General features: G+C 36.6%; 1 protein-coding gene across 1 annotated transcript; it reads right to left on the minus strand.

Annotated features, from left to right (window-relative positions):
• Positions 1 to 6,815: 6,815 nt before the first annotated feature.
• LOC149805322 (cdc42 homolog) lies at positions 6,816 to 15,763 on the minus strand. The gene is made up of 3 exons (XM_089949231.1): positions 15,293 to 15,763; positions 14,587 to 14,645; positions 6,816 to 10,220 (listed from the first exon to the last, which is right to left on the minus strand). Exons 1-3 carry the CDS (start codon positions 15,489 to 15,491, stop codon positions 9,723 to 9,725), a joined length of 756 nt encoding a protein of 251 aa, XP_089805357.1. The 5' UTR covers positions 15,492 to 15,763; the 3' UTR covers positions 6,816 to 9,722.
• Positions 15,764 to 19,616: the final 3,853 nt, after the last annotated feature.

Here is a 19,616-nt window from a genome sequence, read left to right on the forward strand (position 1 = left end):
ATACACACTGCAGACGTCGATCAAAGGTTATTTCAACACTTCCAGGCTGAAGACAGCAAGAGGTTACAATAATAAGAGAGCTGAACTATTGCCCATGTCTAGTAATACCAACTACGTCATTTGAGCCCTGCAATCATGCATGATACGCGTAATGGTGTGTTTTATTTGAAAACAACTGTAGCTAATAAAATACGCCGAACTAATTGGGTATGTGCTCATAGCCTACAGGAAAAATGCATAGCGTGGTTTGTGTACCTAAATTGCAACCGAAAGGATACGATTCGAATCCTACCATGGGATCAGTCTTCGATGACCACTATGTTGTGCCCTATTGCAAGACAATCCACTCTCATTATCTCTAAATATCCTATTTGTCAAATAAAAACACCCAACAAAATAACCTACTTGTGATATGCATATTAAAACACCAAACCAAATAACCTGCTTGGTTTATGAAAAATGTAAAAAACCCAAACCAAATAACCTCCTTGCACTGTGCCATACATTCAAACCAAATAACCTACTTGCGCCATGACGTATATATATATATATATATATATATATATATATATATATATATATATATATATATATATATATATATACAAAAAACAAATATAACTAATATGTAACCTATCGATAAAACCTTTATTGTGATAGAAACAAATTAAATCAATTCATCTGTGACTTTTGCTACTGAAATCCGTCTTCCTCAAAGTAATCGTCGTTTAGGTGACTCAAACGCGTGCTGATGTGCATACTGTATTAACTATATAGGTTTATTTGTGTTTAAAAATCCGGATCAAATAAAAATGGGCAAAACTGGATTCAGTGCCTAGACTTCAGGCATATTCTCTCTTAATGTATTATACTGTTAAAAGCTTAGAAAGAATAACCTTGATTTGCATAAGACACAGAAATGGTTTGTTCAGTTATTATTGTCGTCTGTTATCATTATGCTTAAACCATTCATCCCCAGGTTGGAAGTGGATTCTGTCTGAGAAATGCTGATTGGACTACTCATCACTTTTGGATTTCTCGTCAGATTCAAAGTGAGATTTACGTTATTGTTACCGTGAACAAAACCTAGCAACATTAACTCCAGACTCGACAACCGGCATTCAGCACGCAAAAGACGAATTTATCAAACCATTTTGCTTGCTCTTCGGCACAGTGTGAGACACTCCTCTTAACTTTATTGAGTGTGACGTTAGGTAGCTGTCGTCCCTGCTTGTGAGATTTTGATCAATGAATACAGATAAAAGCTACACAGCTGAACAGAAATTCGAAATCCTGATTGAAGATTTTCTTTAACTCTACGTTGTGTAACTTGTTTGTTTAATGACAACTTTCTTTACTGATCTGATAAACGAATCCCTCCTTCGAAGTTGTACACAAGGTTTTATTAACTATGCTTTAGATATGTATCAATTAGAATATCCATCACAGAGAGAGAGAGAGAGAGAGAGAGAGAGATATTATTTATCATGGCCTCCTTCGTTAGTTTCACGCTACACCGCTTATGAAAATTTTAAAAGTAAATAAAATTTTGAAAAGATATTGATGATTTAGTGATCGTGCATGCACTCTTGACATTTATATCGTTTATATGCAGTGGCGTCGCTAGGGAGGTGCGGGGGGTGCGGGCCGCACCGGGTGACACCATCTCAGAGGGGTGACACCAAAATGAAATTACTAAGGATTCTGTATGGTCTGTAACGGAAGGAGGACCATGGGGGGTGACACCATGAGCTACCGCACTGGGTGACACCAACCCGAGTGACGCCACTGTTTATATGTAATGCGCGTGTTTGAAGTCGAACTCTGTTAATATGAATAAGAAAAAATCTCATTACAATCAGGAGTTTTACAAAATACATATTGAAATAAAACTCATTATAATCAAAAATTTGTCAAGATACACCTAGATGCAGATTTTTAAGGTTTATGCTTTATGATACTTTGGCTACTCCTATAATTTGGTAAGTTGACAGACACTGTTCCAATTTGGTAAGTTGACAGATATTTTCCATATTGATAAGTTGACAGGCAATGTTTCAATTTGGTAGATCGACAGACAATGTTCCAATTTGATAAGCTGGCATAACACTGTTCCAATCTAGTAAGTTGACAGGCAATGTTGATAAGTTGACAGACACTGGTCTGATTTGATAAATTGACAGACTGTTTAATTTTGGTACGTTGGCAGACACTGTTCCATTTTGGTACGTTCGCAGACAGTTTCCATCTATTTGAAAAACTATGGCATTGTAGCTAACCAAACTTCAAGACTTTTAAATATCTAGACAAAGATTGCCCATCTGTGTAACAGACCTTCTTGTGTTATAGGTTTTTATTTTATCCGATTCTACATTGTTAACTCCTGGCTGTGATAAGTTCTGGCGTTATGTTAATCACAGGTTTTTGGTGTATGTATACTTGCCCATAAACATTTTTCCTACTACTGATTTTGTGTTCCCTGTTTAGAAATGGTGTCCTCTAAGTATCTGCACCTCTTATACGATAACCAAAGTAGTTAGTGTTTTGCCTTGTATGCATCAACACAGAAGAATATATGTGTAAACATATACATATGTATAATAATGTTCATAAATGTACAAATATGACATCATACAATAAAAGACAATGGCGAATCTCAATGACGCCATTCGGATATTCATATCTAAATGAAGGATAAATATTACTTCAAACTTGGATTTGCTTTTATTATTCACTTCTTTGGTTGCTCTTTCTAACTACTTTCAATGGTCGACTTTGCTCAACGACGGAAATAAATCTCTCTCTCTCTATCTCTCTCAAACCCCCCCACACACACACACGCGTGCGCGCGCGCACACACACACAAATACACGAACTTGGTTCTGCTTGAATGGGACCCAGGTAGTCAAGTACTCTCGCCCTTACAAACCATTACCATCTCTCCTCTCTCCGCCTGGTTTTGAGCCTCAGCTCGACCAGCCTGGTTATGTGAGGAAACCTGCCACTAACTACTTGTGGGTCGGTAGTTGTTTCATAAATATTCCTTCATCAAATAAATATACTACCTGCCATGTATAGCCTATCATGTGCTGAAAAATGCCGTTAAACCCAACAAATCTTCAGCAACACAACTAAATCAAATAGTGTATTAAAATGTTAACAGCACGCTTTAATATCTGTTCATAAATGAGCTAGTTACGAATGGAACAGACCGTCAAATATATCCTGCCCCTGAGGCAAAATTAATATTTACAATAATAAGCTAAAATTGTGAGTGCATAATTTGCGGTCGAGTCTATACAAAACATGAAAGATCGCGCTCTTCATTCATAAAATACAAATTTGTCTAGGTATGTATACAAGTTCTAATCTCAAGTCTGTCCCTTCCCACGTATATCGTCAACAAGGTTCATTGTGTAGATAAATCCCCTGGCAAGTCAGAAGGCGCTCGAAAGATCAGTGTTGTCGATACGGCAAGCACACAAAAGGCGCATGTACACAGCTTTTCTATCGTACTTTCTGAAGTGTAAAAAATTAGCTGTGAAATAGTGGCTGTTTGTACGAATTTATTTTTAAAATGGCTTAGTGAGCATCTCTCCCATTTCGCTTACCGTCAGTCTAGAACATTTCCCATAAATGTGCATTTTCCTAGGCATTGCGACGAAACAATATTCACTTAAATGCACATTAACCAGTCACTGTATTGCTTTTTTTATCCTTGTGATTTATGACTATTTTTGTTTCGGTTTTAGCTTTACCATTTATTTCTTTAGCATAAAACTGGAAATAAATAGATAGGTAAATTTGAAACGCAGTCGGGTGCTAAATAGACACACCTTGCTGTAATAAACATGTTTATATACTTTGATCTGACAGTTTAATGAAATCTGATAAAGCAATGAAGATGCGTGTAGCAGGTATCAGAGTGGGACGGAGCAGGCATTCCCTCTAACGACATCTAGTTAGAATTTATCATGTGGTTGTAATATTAGGCAACAACGGACTGACTGATTGATACAACTGACTGACTGATTGACTGACTGATTTATTAATTTATTGATTGACTGATTTATTGATTTGTTGACAAATTGATTTATTGGCACATCACGTCACATACGCACATGATTGTTTTTATCATGCTGAGGCAATCTGAGTAAAGTTCCTTACGCAGCAACTCAATTATACGGCCGACCTGCTCTTTTCTAGGTGGTATTCAAACCCTAGCACGTCTGATCTTGCGTCTGAAACGCTAACCATTCAACCACCATGGAAAAACAAAACATGAACCCTCTGTTTAGCATGAATAATGAATGCATATATACATGCATACATACATACATACATACATACATACATACATACATACATACATACACGTATATGCACGAATTCGTACAAATATACATAGGGACAGACAGGCAGACATTGGATGGATGATTGACGGCTGAATTGATTAGATATGAAAGATTCCATAGATACATGGTCAGATAGACTGGTGGGTGGGTGTGTGAATAAATTAATTCATTCATTAACTTTTGTTAACTCCATTGGGAGATTTTAAACATAAATAAGCAGAAGAAAGTGAGGAAGAACATATTTATTTACTATTGGTAAAAAGATATATTTCCATGGGTAAAATCGTGTAAATATTTTGACGGGTTAAACACTATGACTGGTGAATTGATACTTGCACTGAGTGCCCTATTATGATCAGAATAAACCCCGATATGGTTTGCAAACTTGTGTATGGAATACACCGTGCAGACCTTTCACAACCTGACCGACTATCCTAAGCTTACCGTTTAGCATCGATGAGTTGTATGTGTGTGTGTGTGTGTGTGTGTGTGATTTGGGTTTTTAACGTAATTTTAACACTGTAGCATCATGTCCCACCCAGTCACATTATCCTGATACCAGGCCGACCAGTCCTAACACTAACCTCTTAATGATGAGCACAAAGTGAGGCAGCTGTTAGTACCATTTTGTAAGTCTTTGGCCGGGGATCGAACCCACGACCTCCAGCATCCGAGGCGGACGCTCTAACCACTAGGCCACCGGATCGGTTCGATGAATTGTAAGTTTCGTGTTTGTAAAGTTTTGAATACGAACAAGAAAACATGGGGCTACGTTTGTCCAAAGAAAATTCCTTCAGCACCCCCGAGCCATAAAATACAAAACTAATCCCAACGTACTCTAACCCTGATGTTATATTTTACACCAATTGATATTTACAAATGTTGGGAGGTGTAACTGTTGACGGAATTCCGTCTCTGATTGATACATGGTTAAAAGATTACTGCTAATGATTAATGATTAAAAGGTTAAAATCTTTAGAAACATTTTGATTGGTCCAAAAGACAAATGCTGTGATAAATGTTATGCAACACCTGACGACCATATCAAAGGAAAATGGACGCCATGCGATAAAGCTTGTAATATATTGAGAGAGGCGTCGTGATTAAGTGATATTAGATCGGAACATGAAGCAGATACGTTCTTTTATTTGCTGGTTTACCAGTATTACATATGCAATGGTTACTTGTAGCACACACACACACACACAAAATAAAAAATTCAAACAACCTTGGCTTCTTTTTCTACATTTGTCACAAAGCTTATTACGATGGTTTTACTCTAGAACCTGCCGTTCTATAAAACTTCCATCTTTAATTCATCAATACAGTTTACCCATCCAGATGTGAACGAAGATGAAGAGTGATTATAAACCGTTTTTGAAAGCCATTAGTTGTCACAAGCTCTTTTTGCATCCTTGAATTGACAGCAAAAAGACTTTGTACGAAGATTGTTTCAAAGTGTCTGATTACATTTCATGGCGTTTAAAAAGGTGTCGCCCATGTAATCTTTTGTTTAAATCTTGAAATGCTAGACTCATGAATTTTGCAGCAAACGACGTACGTGGTTTATGGTCCGATGTGGATGACATAGTAGCCGAATTACTCAACACATAATTTATACATAAATAAAGAAGTTTACTGCGTGTCTTAAGTTCTTGTAAATCATTACAATTGGGTTGTAATTAGGGATGGACCAAGGAATTTTGCCGGGAACCGGACGGATCGAGCTTCCAAAATCCCCATTTCTGTCAACCATAAACATACGTTTTTTTGAGGTTTTTATTACCGACATGCAGAAAAAGTTAGTGGTTGTGGGGTGGGAGCCCAAACCGCCAAGATCAAATGATTATCTTAAAACCCGGATAGTGCAAAATCCGGCCAGCCCCCTCCTCCCCCCCCCCAGCCCCGTGCATCCAAAGTTGTAATGTAATATGTTTTATGTTTGATTATTTATGCAACACTAATACTGTAAAAAATATTCGAGGAAATAGGTTTCAGATGGTTAAGTTATACCTGGTAAAGCAAAGCTAAGAGCGGTTAACGTCTTTGCCCAACGATCAAACTATCACAAATCATGCCTAATGGAGAAATGGTCTACCATATAACAAGATTTGTCACTGGTCACGTCATGATTGGCCATCTCCAAAGTCATTATGAATCTCGGATTTAACTGAATTAAAAATTACTGTCCGGTTGTAACACGATTTCATGCAATATCTTTGAACGCCGTCATGTTAGACATTATAGAGCAGTATGGAATCTTAGAAATTAGATAAGTATGGAAGGGTTGCTCAAAAGTAAAGGAAAAGCAAAATCTTTTTCAACTTTGTACTCGTGTTTGTGTGAGAGTGATTGAGAAAGAGACATAAGATGGGGAGAGAGACGGGGAGAGGGAGAGATACGTGCGTTGCTTATTAGTACGACTAAGAAAAGAATTTCAATAAAGTACGATGTGAAAACTTGGACATAATTGTTTTTATTTATCTTAAATAAAGCTGAAATATACAATATATATTAAATAAAAAGTGACAGGTTTAATTTTCCAACTTTTATTTCTGGAACACTTTTTTTAAAAAAAATGCGACACTTTTTGTTCAGTGATCAATGAAAATTTTAACATGAAAATAATTCTCAGTAAACATACAGATCAGACAAAACAAGCACACTGTATAATCAACCCATTTTTTCTGTATCAATTGTTATCATAATTCACATACAAAAAATTCCAACACTCATCTCATCATGCATAATCATTTAAAAAACACACGATACTGATGCCAATACACAGCATGTGGCTAATACACAGCATGCGATTAAGTGGCATAAATATACAAGCCTCTCAATAAGACATCATAAATACACAAACTTCACATGGATTTAATCTTTGTCATTGACGACGTGATTTGGAACAAAAAATGTGCTTCAATAACAATGCTGGAAAATAAATATTTGTATGTATGAAGACAATGACACTACCATGGTGGAATCCTATAATACTCCAACTTGGAACAGGCCGTTTTTAATGAAATGGAAAACAAGAAAAGCTTTCAACTTCAGGGCGAATGATATAAGACTAGACTCTAGGTTACCAGTGCTAAAAAAAAATTCACTAAGGGCTAGTATTTCCACAGAATACATTGCGTGATTGAAATCAGCATGCATATCTGCCACTTCTGCTTACAAACATGACAAACATTTCAGCAAACAATGCAGATTTGCTGATAATGTAGGTTGGGATGGTGTGTGGCTATTCACTAAGAGCTCTACAGATTCTTTTCAGCCAACACATTAGACAAAAGCTTTTGAATAACCCTGCTCAGTCACCTTGTCGGTGGACCAGCACGGATAAATGTGAAGCCAAAGCGAACACTAAGCTTATAGGGTAAATTTATAATATAAAACCACATATGCCGCCTAGTTTTAAATATGTGAACTGATTTACTTCTCACCAGTCAAGCAAAACATCCACCAAAAAATTAATAAACACAGCGGCCGTGATGTAATATAGTGGGCTTTTTAAAAAAAAATATGTACAGAACTCAGTCCTCATTTGTACCTTGATCTTTTATCACAAATCATTGGCAGTGATGCCAATAATTGCCAAATATATGCATAATAAAATTACTGGACTGAAGCCAATGTTCATTTCTCATTACACAAATCAGATTTAATTCTTTCATATTGTGTACCGGTCTACACAATTTGTTTCGTTTCGGAACATTTTCTCACAGTTAAACACGTTTTATAGCCAAAACTTGTTCAAACGCACCAGTAGATAAAAATATCGCGTTATTAAGAAAATCCATGCATTATGTATGCAAAGTTAATACATGAATGCCAAAAAAGGTTTACATAGAAGTCTGGGGTTTTGTGTGTATATATATATATATATATATATATATATATATATATATATATATATATATATATATATATACGTACGTATCAGCAGTGGTATCGATGTAAAAAATAATTGTAGCACCATACATATTTTACTGTTGAGCCATACATGTCCGCTCAAACGTCGGAAAAGTTGATATCGACGAAATTATATACGAAAAATTGAACGCTGAACTTAGACAAGATACTCCAGATCTGTTAAGTACAGGACAAAGTGTTAGAACACAGATCGCAGAGAGCACTGTACAGGACAAAGTGTTAGAACACAGATCGCAGAGAGCACTGTTGTACATTGTCTTAAATGCATTTAGTGGTCTGAGTCGAGGAAGAACATAGAAGATGTAAAACACTGCCGTTTTACAAAGGCCTCTTAAAATGAAAACAAGAACAATCTGCGGTGGTTTTGTTCAAAGACAAATTGGGGGTATTTTTTTAAACCCAGTCGTCCACAATTCAAATTTAATTTGAAACGAAAGTCTTTGTGTAAACATGGGAACAAAAGTTTTGAAGAAAAAAAAATTGTTTAACTTACATGTACTTTTTTGAGCATTTTCATCCGACTCAAAAGGCTCTAATACAGAAACTGTAATATGGACGACACTTCACAAAAGATGTCAAATTCACTCAATATATTTTAAACAGTGACTATTTTGTACCACGAACATGTAAGATATCTGAGCTTTTAAGACTCATTTCGTCAAATTTCAAACATTAAAAATTCAACTCAGAAACTAGGTTTACTCTTTTTCAAAACTGGCAAAACATCCGAAAAAAAGACTGCAATATGCAGTTGCCAAGTGTCGCCTTACTATTTGCCCGATATACTCTGTTTATCATTGATAACTATCACATTATCCGACACTGCATAAAGTTGTACACCTATTGAACGAAAGGTTTGGAAACAGTATTCAGCATCTTTGCTAGACGTCCAGGGCAACTGTTCTGAAAAGTTGTACATGAAGTAAGTTTACAATTTAATCCAAATTTTCTTTCAATCAATTTTACCAATTTCAAAGGTTCTGAACTCGGATCCACCCCCAGAAACAAATGCCACATCTAAAAACGAATTTAAAGATGGAACCACTAACGGAAGCTTCACCACCTACAAATATTCTAACTTTGAAACTATTTTTTGAATCTCAGGATTTATGCGCAATTTACCAGAGCCCTGTACATAAAAATATAGGAAAAGAGTAATTGTTCGTATGTGCATATCCATTCCACTTCGATAACATTGATTTTGTTGTCACCATCCACCCGATAACGCCCTTTGAAAGACTTAGGAATTGAAGTTCGGTTATCGAGACGGTTACATCCCAGTTACTTCATTCAAACATGATAAGGAAATGGATATTATTCCACTTTGTCCCAAATTATATTAGGATTCGAAAAATATTGCAGCAAAATCAGCCTCACTGAACTAGCGAGGCCGCGGCGAAAGTCAAAGCGGAAACCAAGCACAATTTATCACAGGAAGCAACACAGCCTCTTCCATCCTACCTTTTTTATACTGCAGTTAGATAAAGGTCTTAGCGCTGGAACAGACTGTTTCTCAAACTTTTTGGCTTTCTTTGACTTTCTAATACTTTTGTCCCGTTTTAATGGGGAATGCAACTGCAACGCCGAAAGAATGGCTGTATCGAACACTTCTTTTAGGTTCTTCTGAGTAAGTGCAGAACACTCCACGTACCGAATAGCCCCAATATCCTTAGCCCTTTGGAGGCCTTCTGCTTCGGTGACAGGCTTCTCCTTGTAACGATCCAGCTCTATCAATACTTTAACGTCATTCCTCAAATCACACTGAGTTCCCACAAGAACTATAGGGGCCTTGGGACAATGTTTCTTAATTTCGGGTGCCCATTTGTCCACAACATTATGAAAGGAGGTAGGAGACACAACACTAAAACACAACATGAAGACATCTGTCTCTGGGTAGCATAGTGGTCTCAACGTGTCGAAGTCATCCTGCAAAATAAAAATGAGAAACGTAAGGAACAAGTACACGCTGTTTAGCTCTGAATATACATGTGCAATGGAATGGTAGCTAATACTCGTACAAATGATGTCATAAAAATGGTCAATTTTGGAAACTTGCATGTTCCAAATGCATCGAGTTTAAAACATCAAACAATTGCTTTTGCCTTAGAATACTCTGATGCTTATGTTTTGCTATCGTACAAGACGGACACTTATCATAGAACACGTACCTAACTGGTGTTTGTTTACGTACGCGTACAAAACCGTTTGTTTACGTGCAAAATGGTGTTTTAAGGTACACGCACAAAATGGTGTTATGTACACGTACCTAACTGGTGTTTGTTTCGTACGCGTACAAAATGTTTGTCGTATTTTGACTCAAAAGTATCAAACTGTTGGAATACTTTTTGAAAGATGTAATTCATTAATCACTGTATACCCACATCACTCACAGTGTAATGCGTTAATCATCGAAAGATTGATTGCTTGCATCTTGTTTGCTGAGTAAACATTTTCCACAAGACTTCATTGCCTAATTAATATGTATGCGCTATTTCATGTTCAACTTCTAAAACTTGAGGATTCATTATAAGTTGGGAAATTATGACGGCGGAGAGTACAAGCAGTTTAATGTTCCCGACAGGTAAATTTTCATTCTTACCGAGTTGGCCAGATCGGCAAATTAGTAGAATCTATTTTTACCTGAAGTTATGAGTCACCGTCAAGGCATGCCGCTAGCTGGATAGATTCGATTAAACACCTCAGGCTATGCCTAGTTACATGTACAAGATACCAACTTTTGATGCTTATCAATCATTTTGAAGGATGATCCGGGAAAGCTTCGCAGTGCATCTCAAGTATATTTTTCTTGTAGTATGCATACAGGAATTATCACGTTTAATGTCGACAGTTGTATCAAAGAACCTAATGGAAAACGTCAACGTTTATCGCCAGCTATAAATACATTTAAAGAACTAAGTACGTACCATCGCGATGGAAAAAGGAATGAAGTGAAGAAATAAACGAGACTATCGGCAAATTTATACATTATTAAGGCTACCAACAGCCTCCCTCCAGAAAAACTTTTTGAAAGTCCTGAAACAAAACCGACTTACTTTATACATTATCCTGCTACCGGTGAATGTAATTTTTCATGCATTCAAGAACATCATGTTTTTTGCTATTTCAATGCTAGTTAAAAGTATGTATTTCGGTACTTCATCCATCACGCAAATTAGCTGTAGTGCAAACTAACAGTATTTCATAGATTGAAGGTGTGCGTTTCTCTTTACACATAGCGATGTATTTATTCATTATATATTACGGGCAGCTTTATGACGTTAGACCCAGGCCGTGTATTGGAATATCTGAATAATGTGTATTGAAAGAACCTAACTGAACAATTTGTACAATAAACTGGGTGATAGGATGTATGGGTCTATACTTCGGATGAAACGAGGGTAACCTTACTATTCAAGTTTAAAGAGCATCCCGGTATTCGAGATGACAAGAAATATTTTAACAGATTTAGAAACATTATGAAATTACTAATTACTATTTATTTATTAAAGTAAATTTGTTCATTATGTATTCTGTCACACTTGTATTCAAAAATTAAGCCTACAGTAAGCCAAGACTACTTGTTCATAAAACATACCATCTTATAACACGTCAAATTTATAAGCATGCGCCCATTACTTTACAAGTCACTTCACTGAACAAAACCTTCGACCATATATTCGTAGTGACGCTTTTACTCACAACACTTAAGACCGAATTCCCACTCCTATAATGAATATAGCTTAATAACACCTGAAATGCAAGTATTGTTTAAATTCAATTTATTTATTACTTGGGTCGGGGTCAATGCGGTTTAGGGTCATCCAGCTCGTATTAAAAATGTAATATGCACCTTTAATACCGTTTCAGTTTTCTTCGGTTCGTCGAATAACGATCTTTTTTCTTTATTTGATCCTTTGTTCTGATCTCTTAGCAAGAGTCACGCTCGAGTGAATGTGGCAGTAAGTGTATATTACATGACTGATTATAGCTGTGAAAGTAAGGCGGGTCATAATGCTCCGTACTACCAGCGAGTCAGTACCACTATGCCCCTGCCATAAATATTCCTAAATAAACTAATAGTGCTACCACTTCCTATGATCGGAGTCAAACGCTGTGGAGGTTTAGACAAACTTCATCAGTACATTTGGGACCGTGAGAGGTCACTTTACTCCCAAAGTGAGCTTTGTTCCCTTTTTAAACAACTGGCATGAATTAATGTTGAAATATACTGTAAACCACTATAAATGGGTAGCAATTAGTCTAGGGTCATGCTTTCATTACCCCAGGCAATTAAGGGTTTATAGTGCCAAGGAATGTTTAGAAAGCTGCTCAAGTGTTCTTTGTATAAAAGACCCAGTCTTAAAAATCACGTAATTTAACCATGCGGCTATTTTGCGAAATATCTGAACAGAACATTCCAACAAAGCAAGTAGTAAACGAACCAAAAAAAGACAAGTCAGCCTTGGAAAGATTTCCATTTCTATAACATACGCATGTTCTCCACAGTTTTCATCCTACCTGCCTGACAATTGACATTACGTCTTTAGTCTGATTACATTATTGTCACTCTTTTATAATCAGAAAACAAAGGCAGTGTCCAAAATAAGACGTGGAGGGTCTGGATATGAAGATAGTTAAAAAATATATTGTTCCTAATAAAAAAAGAAACAAGCAGTCGGTGCTGTGCATAAATCAGTAATGCAATTTCGCTTACTGCTGACGCCAGCAAAAAGGTACATTAAACAAAATATATCACTGCAGTGGGAGTATCGAACTAACTTGTAAAAAATAGTCTTGCGCGAATCAATAAATAGGTACAAAGGTCCATTTCCATTTTATGTCAGGAACAATCAGTGAATTTATGATTGAAAATGAAGAAAATACTTAATATAAAAAACCCGAGCTAATAATCTGTAAAAGTGGACCGAGTTTCATAATTGAGCAGGCACAGGAATTGTCTGCAAGTCCTACACTCAAAATACCTCCCCCCCCCCCCGCCCCCCGACTGCTATGTACTCTGTTTATCTCGATAAAAGTCTATGTTTTTTCATAACGAAGAACGCAAGGACTTAGGCGAGAGAGCGAGGTAAGGTCTTTTTTATTAACCAAATATACTCGTGTTTCGCCAGTATATCTAGATTTGTAAATTCGGTTTAGTCAATCATAAACTCCTAATTTACTCAATCATAAACGGCAAATTCATTTTAGTTAAACTTAACTGCTATACAGTTGTAAAAGCATACATGTACAATATATTTTTTCGTACAGATCTACACTCTTTTTGGTCGCGTTTTTCAATGACAAGTGTAAATTGTGAGCCAAACATTAGCTTTGTACGGTTAGCAGGTGAAACACTCAATGAAACGAAGACATAGTCAAAACGACGCTCAAAGAAATATAGTCACGGGCAAAAAGTGTTTATCTTGTGAATTATAAAGTTGTTTTGCGAAGAGGAAAATTCTGCTCCACAGGTCTATTACAGAACTGCGCATTTTCTGAAAGACCTATAGGTGAATTGATTAAAATGATCGTCCACTGTGGCGACGAGTGCCTTCGCATAATGACAATTGATTAAGTGTATACAGTATTTAGTGAAAATTGTGTTAATGTATGCTGGAACTTAAAGATCTAAAATTTTAAGTGCTAAAAAGGTAATCAGTTCACTACAACTACGAAAGGTAAGCAAAACACATGAAAGAAAATAATGGAAATATGTTGGAAAAAAATCCTTATTAAAACAAAACGCCATTCACGTAGAGCAATCAATATCACCATGGGTGAAGGGCTGATTTATCGGCCTACTCTTTTACGTTCGCTGTTTTGTTTTGCGCTTAGCATGACAACTCACTCAGGTGTGCAAACATGCGATAAAGCTTAAGTTAGAGCATTTGGGTCGTATTTTATTCGACCACATTCTTGCACGTATAATCTTTTATCTGCTCCTTATATTTTATTTTTATTTTGCATCTGTTTTTATTTCGGACAGGGTATACTAGACTACTTTTGCAACATTGTTTTTGATTTACCTTCAGTGGAACCACATCACTAGTTCATGCAATTAAATAAGCGATACTTGCTGACTGGAGGGTCAATTCAGGTTTCAAGACTCATATTCACGCTGCCTCCGATAGACAAAATATTTTACATTTACAGAACCAACTGTCAACTCGGCAAGCCAATAAGGGTGAATATTAGCCCAACATATGCAATCTGTTAATCCTACTTTTAGAATGTTCTAATTAGCAATCCATCAGGTAGACTGTTCTAATTAGCAATTCATCTTATATCTCACCTGACCAGCTGTATCGCAGAGCTGTAACCTCACGGGTTTGTTATCCACTGTTACCACCACTGAAAAATATTTCAAGAAACAAAATCAGTCAAAAAGCTTACCCTTTATTAGCGGACATGTAATTTTAGTTCTAAAACTGTCACAATAACACGGTGTACATGCGATTGGGTCTTTAGCACAAAATATATAGGTCGTTGTAGGTGCTATAAAGAAATAAACTATTTAACAGGTAATGCATTTTAGCTAACAATGCATATTTGGAGACCGCCAACTGACCAGCGGCCACTATATAAATGGTCACGCAAATAAAGCGAATTTCGGCAGCCCATGGTCAAGCCTGCGGCGCTGTGGTCAGTGCGAATGATGGTATGTGACTCACACAAAGGTGCAAGTAGTACAGAACAAAATGAGCTTGGCCGGCCTTAAGAATCAGCACAGGCGACGGCAGTCGTGCAGTGCACCTACTTGACATCCATTGCTATTTTTCTTATTTCATATAGCTTAGGAAGCAATTAGAATTCATAAAAATGCAAAACAGAAGCTTTCTTTTCTTTAAAACAAGACGGATACCATAAAACAATGTTTAAAAGAATGTAGCTTTTGTCTTCCCTATTCAATGATGATTAGATAACATGAAAATAAAATTAAAAAGTGTCGGAGAGAGAGAGAGAGAGAGAGAGAGAGAGAGAGAGAGAGAGAAATGTACCTGAATAGTTGTCGAAAGCGGTTGGCATGTATTCAGTGGGGTAGTCGTTAATTGTATAACTGACTATCAAGCTGGTTTTTCCCACAGCTCCGTCCCCCACTAATACACACTTGACCCGTGTCTGAATTAGCGGCTCTGCCTCCTTTTCTGGTGGAAGATGTGTGTTAAAGTTGTGATCCATCATGGACTGGGGTGGCATTTTCAAAGTTTGAAAACTTGAACACAACAACTAGGCATTAATATCCGATACTGCACGTAATTATAAAATCCTAAATAGGAAGATGTTCGGCTACAAACTGCCAGCTGAATGTGAATCTGTCTTGTAGTACTCTAACACAACGTACTCCCAATATTCTGAAGCCTTCAAATATAAATATAGGATTTTCGAGAAGTGTCCTCAGACAGTAAGCAGTTTTCAATCCGTACTCCCGGACGGTCTTAACAGCTCTTACCTCTAAAATGGCACGGACTGAAGTATATATATATGCATAGATCGCCGCGTACCGTGATTGGCTGATTGTTATAATCAACTGAATGACGCGTCTGTGACTCACTATGGGCAGACAGTAGTTCATTCACAAAGCACACTGCGATTAGAAACCATACTTTACCTGCTAGACCAGGTATTATACTCTAGAGAAGTGTTTACCCGCGATATCGACTTGACGTTGAGCGAGAAACACTCACCTTAATTTCCACTGCAGTGTTGTCTATTCTTGTTTCCAAGGTGTGAAACAATGGCCAGCGTCTTTGAAAGATTATTTATTGACTTGCAAGTAGTGTCTGCAATGTTGTGGTCAGAAAATAATTTTTTGGATTGATTCGATGTTTGAAAATCATTGAAAGGAAGATAAACATCCCATTTTGAATCACTTCACCGCAACGATGATGAAATTATTAGCATATTTGGTATGTAATTCTTCCGTTACGACTTTTTCCGCAATAAATTAGCACTTCCCGAAGCATTCCTAAGGCTTGTAGGTAAACCGGGTTGAATCGTACTTTTAGTGTTTTTACATTAATAAATATGGTTCACCACCAGCTTCGTCATGTAATAATTATAACACCAAAGAGTCATCAGTGCAGTATACGGCACCCCACAACCTGACACCGCAGGAAATACAATATAAAGAAGAATACGGAAATTCGTAACGTGGCACTGCAGAAAATGCAATATAAATCAGCAATTACAATATAAATCATAAATATGTACAACTATAAACATGCTCTTTGTAAAAGTCCATATTGGATATCGATATTTTCATCCAGAGTATTTAACAATAAAATTTGCCTGAGGGAAAGTTTTAACAAATCAGAGGTTTTAACAAATAAGAATAATTCCGTTGATCAGCGGGTATAGATACCTCACACTGTGTAAAAAAGAGACGTTACATTGTGGAAAAATAGTTTCATTAGATTTAATTGAACATTGGAATTGATTCTCGTTACAGTTTTAGCACGTAATTCATACTATATAAATAATACTATATAAATATATCTGAGTAAGATTTATAGATGTTAGGTTTATTTTACGAATTTAGACTCTCTCTCTCTCTCTCTCTCTCTCTCTCTCTCAGAGAGATATCAGTGTAGTCGAGTCGACTCTTTCACTTGTAAGATTTTCTCAGCTGTATATAAGGAGTTACTGCCCTTTACATACACAATGGCACATGAGAATCGTTTCCTGCAAAACTAATGTATATTCCATAAACTGACAAAATTTGGCATTATATGTAAAGAGTTCAGGTATGTAAAGAGTTTAGGTATGATATGTAAAGAGTTTAGGTATGATATATAAAGAGTTTAGGTATGATATATAAAGAGTTTAGGTATGATATGTAAAGAGTTCAGGTATTTTATGTAAAGAGTTCAGACATGATATCGGAAGAGTTCAGGCATTATATGGAAAAATTTAAGACATTATCGAACTGTAATTGAAATAAACTTAAAATTCGACAAATATTAATTTGATTTATCATTATTTTAAATAATAATCATCTGACTACGTTATAATCATCATAATATTGACAGATAATGTGATGCATAGGGAGCTGAATGAAATAAAAATATTTTTGTTTATTTTGAGAAATGATGGACGAAGGAACAATATATATATATATATATATATATATATATATATATATATATATATATATATATATATATATATATATATATATGTGTGTGTGTGTGTGTGTGTGTGTGTGTGTGTGTGTGTGAGTGAACTGTAAGATGTGATTTGGATTTTTAACGTAGTATAAAACAATTTTTCAGTCATATCGCTACGATGTCTGCAATGTGGCAATTTATAGTGATGTCTAGCACTGGGGCATCATGCCGCAGACATGTAGAATGATGTCCCACCCAGTCACATTATCCTGACACCAGGCCGACCAGTCCTAACACGAACCTCTTAATGCTGAGCGCCATGCGAGGCAGCTGTTAGTACCATTTTTGTAAGTTCTTGGTTGTTGTTGTTGTTGTTCTAGGGTTTAACGCCATTTTTCAGCACAAGATAGGCTATACATGGCGGCCAGTATAACTGGTGGAGGAAGAACCCTGGAAAACCCAGGGAAGAACCACCGACCCACGAGAAGCTACCGGCAGGCTTTCCCACGTACCAACGTTAGCCGAGCCTTGGACTCGAACCCACGCAGACAGAGGTGAAATGGCAGTGATCCGTAACGGAGAGTGCTTTAGGCCACTCGGCCACTCGGGGCCCCGTAAGTCCTTGGTATGACTCGGTGTCGAATCGAACCCACGACCTCCCGTATCTGAGGCGGACGCTCTAACCACTTATATATATATATATATATATATATATATATATATATATATATATATATATATATATATATATATATATATATATATATATATATATATATAAATTTCAAAAAGAATACGTTACATGTGAGTAGAACTTTTTAATAATCTGAATTGGAATGACAATTCAACAAATAACAGCTTGTCTATAACAGCTTAATGCCTAATAGTTCTGATATTATTTTTCTTGATCGTACCCTGTATATATCAGGCGAGCTGCTGTAATTTTGACCGTACCCTGTATATAATCAGGCAAGCTGCCGTAATTTTGACCGTAACCTGTATATAATCAGGCAAGCTGCCGTAATTTTGACCGTACCCGGTATATAATCAGGCAAGCTGCTGTAATTTTGACCGTACCCGGTATATAATCAGGCAAGCTGCCATCATTTTAACCGTACCCTGTATATAAACAGGCAAGCTGCCGTAATTTTGAGCGTACCCTGTATATATCAGGCGAGCTGCCGTAATTTTGACCGTACCCTGTATATAATCAGCAAGCTGTCGTAAATTTGACCGTATCCTGTATATAATCAGCAAGCTGCCGTATTTTTGACCGTACCCTGTATATAACCAGCAAGCTGCTGTAATTTTGACCGTATCCTGTATATAATCAGCAAGCTGCCGTAATTTTGACCGTATCCTGTATATAATCAGACAATCCCTCGTAATTTTGACCGTACCCTGTATATAACCAGCAAGCTGCCGTAATTTTGACCGTATCCTGTATATAATCAGGCAAGCTGCCGTAAATTTGACCGTACCCTGTATATAATCAGGCAAGTTGCCCTAATTTTGACCGTACTCTGTATATAATCAGCAAGCTGCTGATTTCTTGTCGCATTTGAATCGTCACTATATGATGCAATGTCTAAATAAAGATCTTATCACGTGCATGCTTTTCACATGATATTTGTGGAGTAAATGGCTTTCATACATGTCAAATGACAGCGATATGCTATTAATTACGTCGTCACACATACATATAGATGCTGCAGAGGCATACCTACAGTATTTGGCCACCGGGACGGATCCTTCCTTTGGCATCCCCACAAATAAGTTTTAAAAAATATGTTTGCAAGTTGATTTTTAAACAGTACAGTGCTGTCATAAGCAAATTGGAGAGAAAAAGTTTACTTTGGCAAATGTTCTTTTGGTTTGAACCCCCCCCCCCACCGCACCCATCTTATTATGCCACTTAGATATTGTACGCATAATGAAAATAATATATTAAAAAAAATCGCTTATAAAAAGGATCAAGAGTATTAAGTTCCACGTGACAATACTGACATATAGCACAGCAGTGACATCACACACGCAACACATAACATTTTGCTTATTACGGTTTCTAAGCAATAAAATATGTCTAAACTGAACAGGAGCTGCAGATGCAAGTTGTTCATTCGTTGAAATTTGAAACATGTCGATCACAAATTTCGACTATCTGGTGTTAACATTTGGCTATATTTTTTTCTTTCTTTCGTGTTTTCATATGTGG

Source organism: Sinohyriopsis cumingii, chromosome 2 (assembly GCF_028554795.1).
Source record: "Sinohyriopsis cumingii isolate HCF-2022 chromosome 2, ASM2855479v2, whole genome shotgun sequence".
Taxonomy (NCBI): Eukaryota; Metazoa; Mollusca; class Bivalvia; order Unionida; family Unionidae; genus Sinohyriopsis; species Sinohyriopsis cumingii.

Bases quoted from the DNA above. Each gene is read 5' to 3' on its own strand.
- LOC149805322 (XM_089949231.1), bottom strand. From the start codon at position 15,491: ATGCCACCCCAGTCCATGATGGATCACAACTTTAACACACATCTTCCA. The intron at 14,646-15,292 runs GTACATTTCTCT...AATATTTTTCAG, and splicing joins CGCTTTCGACAACTATTCAG to TGGTGGTAACAGTGGATAAC. The intron at 10,221-14,586 runs GTGAGATATAAG...TTTATTTTGCAG, and splicing joins TCTGCGATACAGCTGGTCAG to GATGACTTCGACACGTTGAG.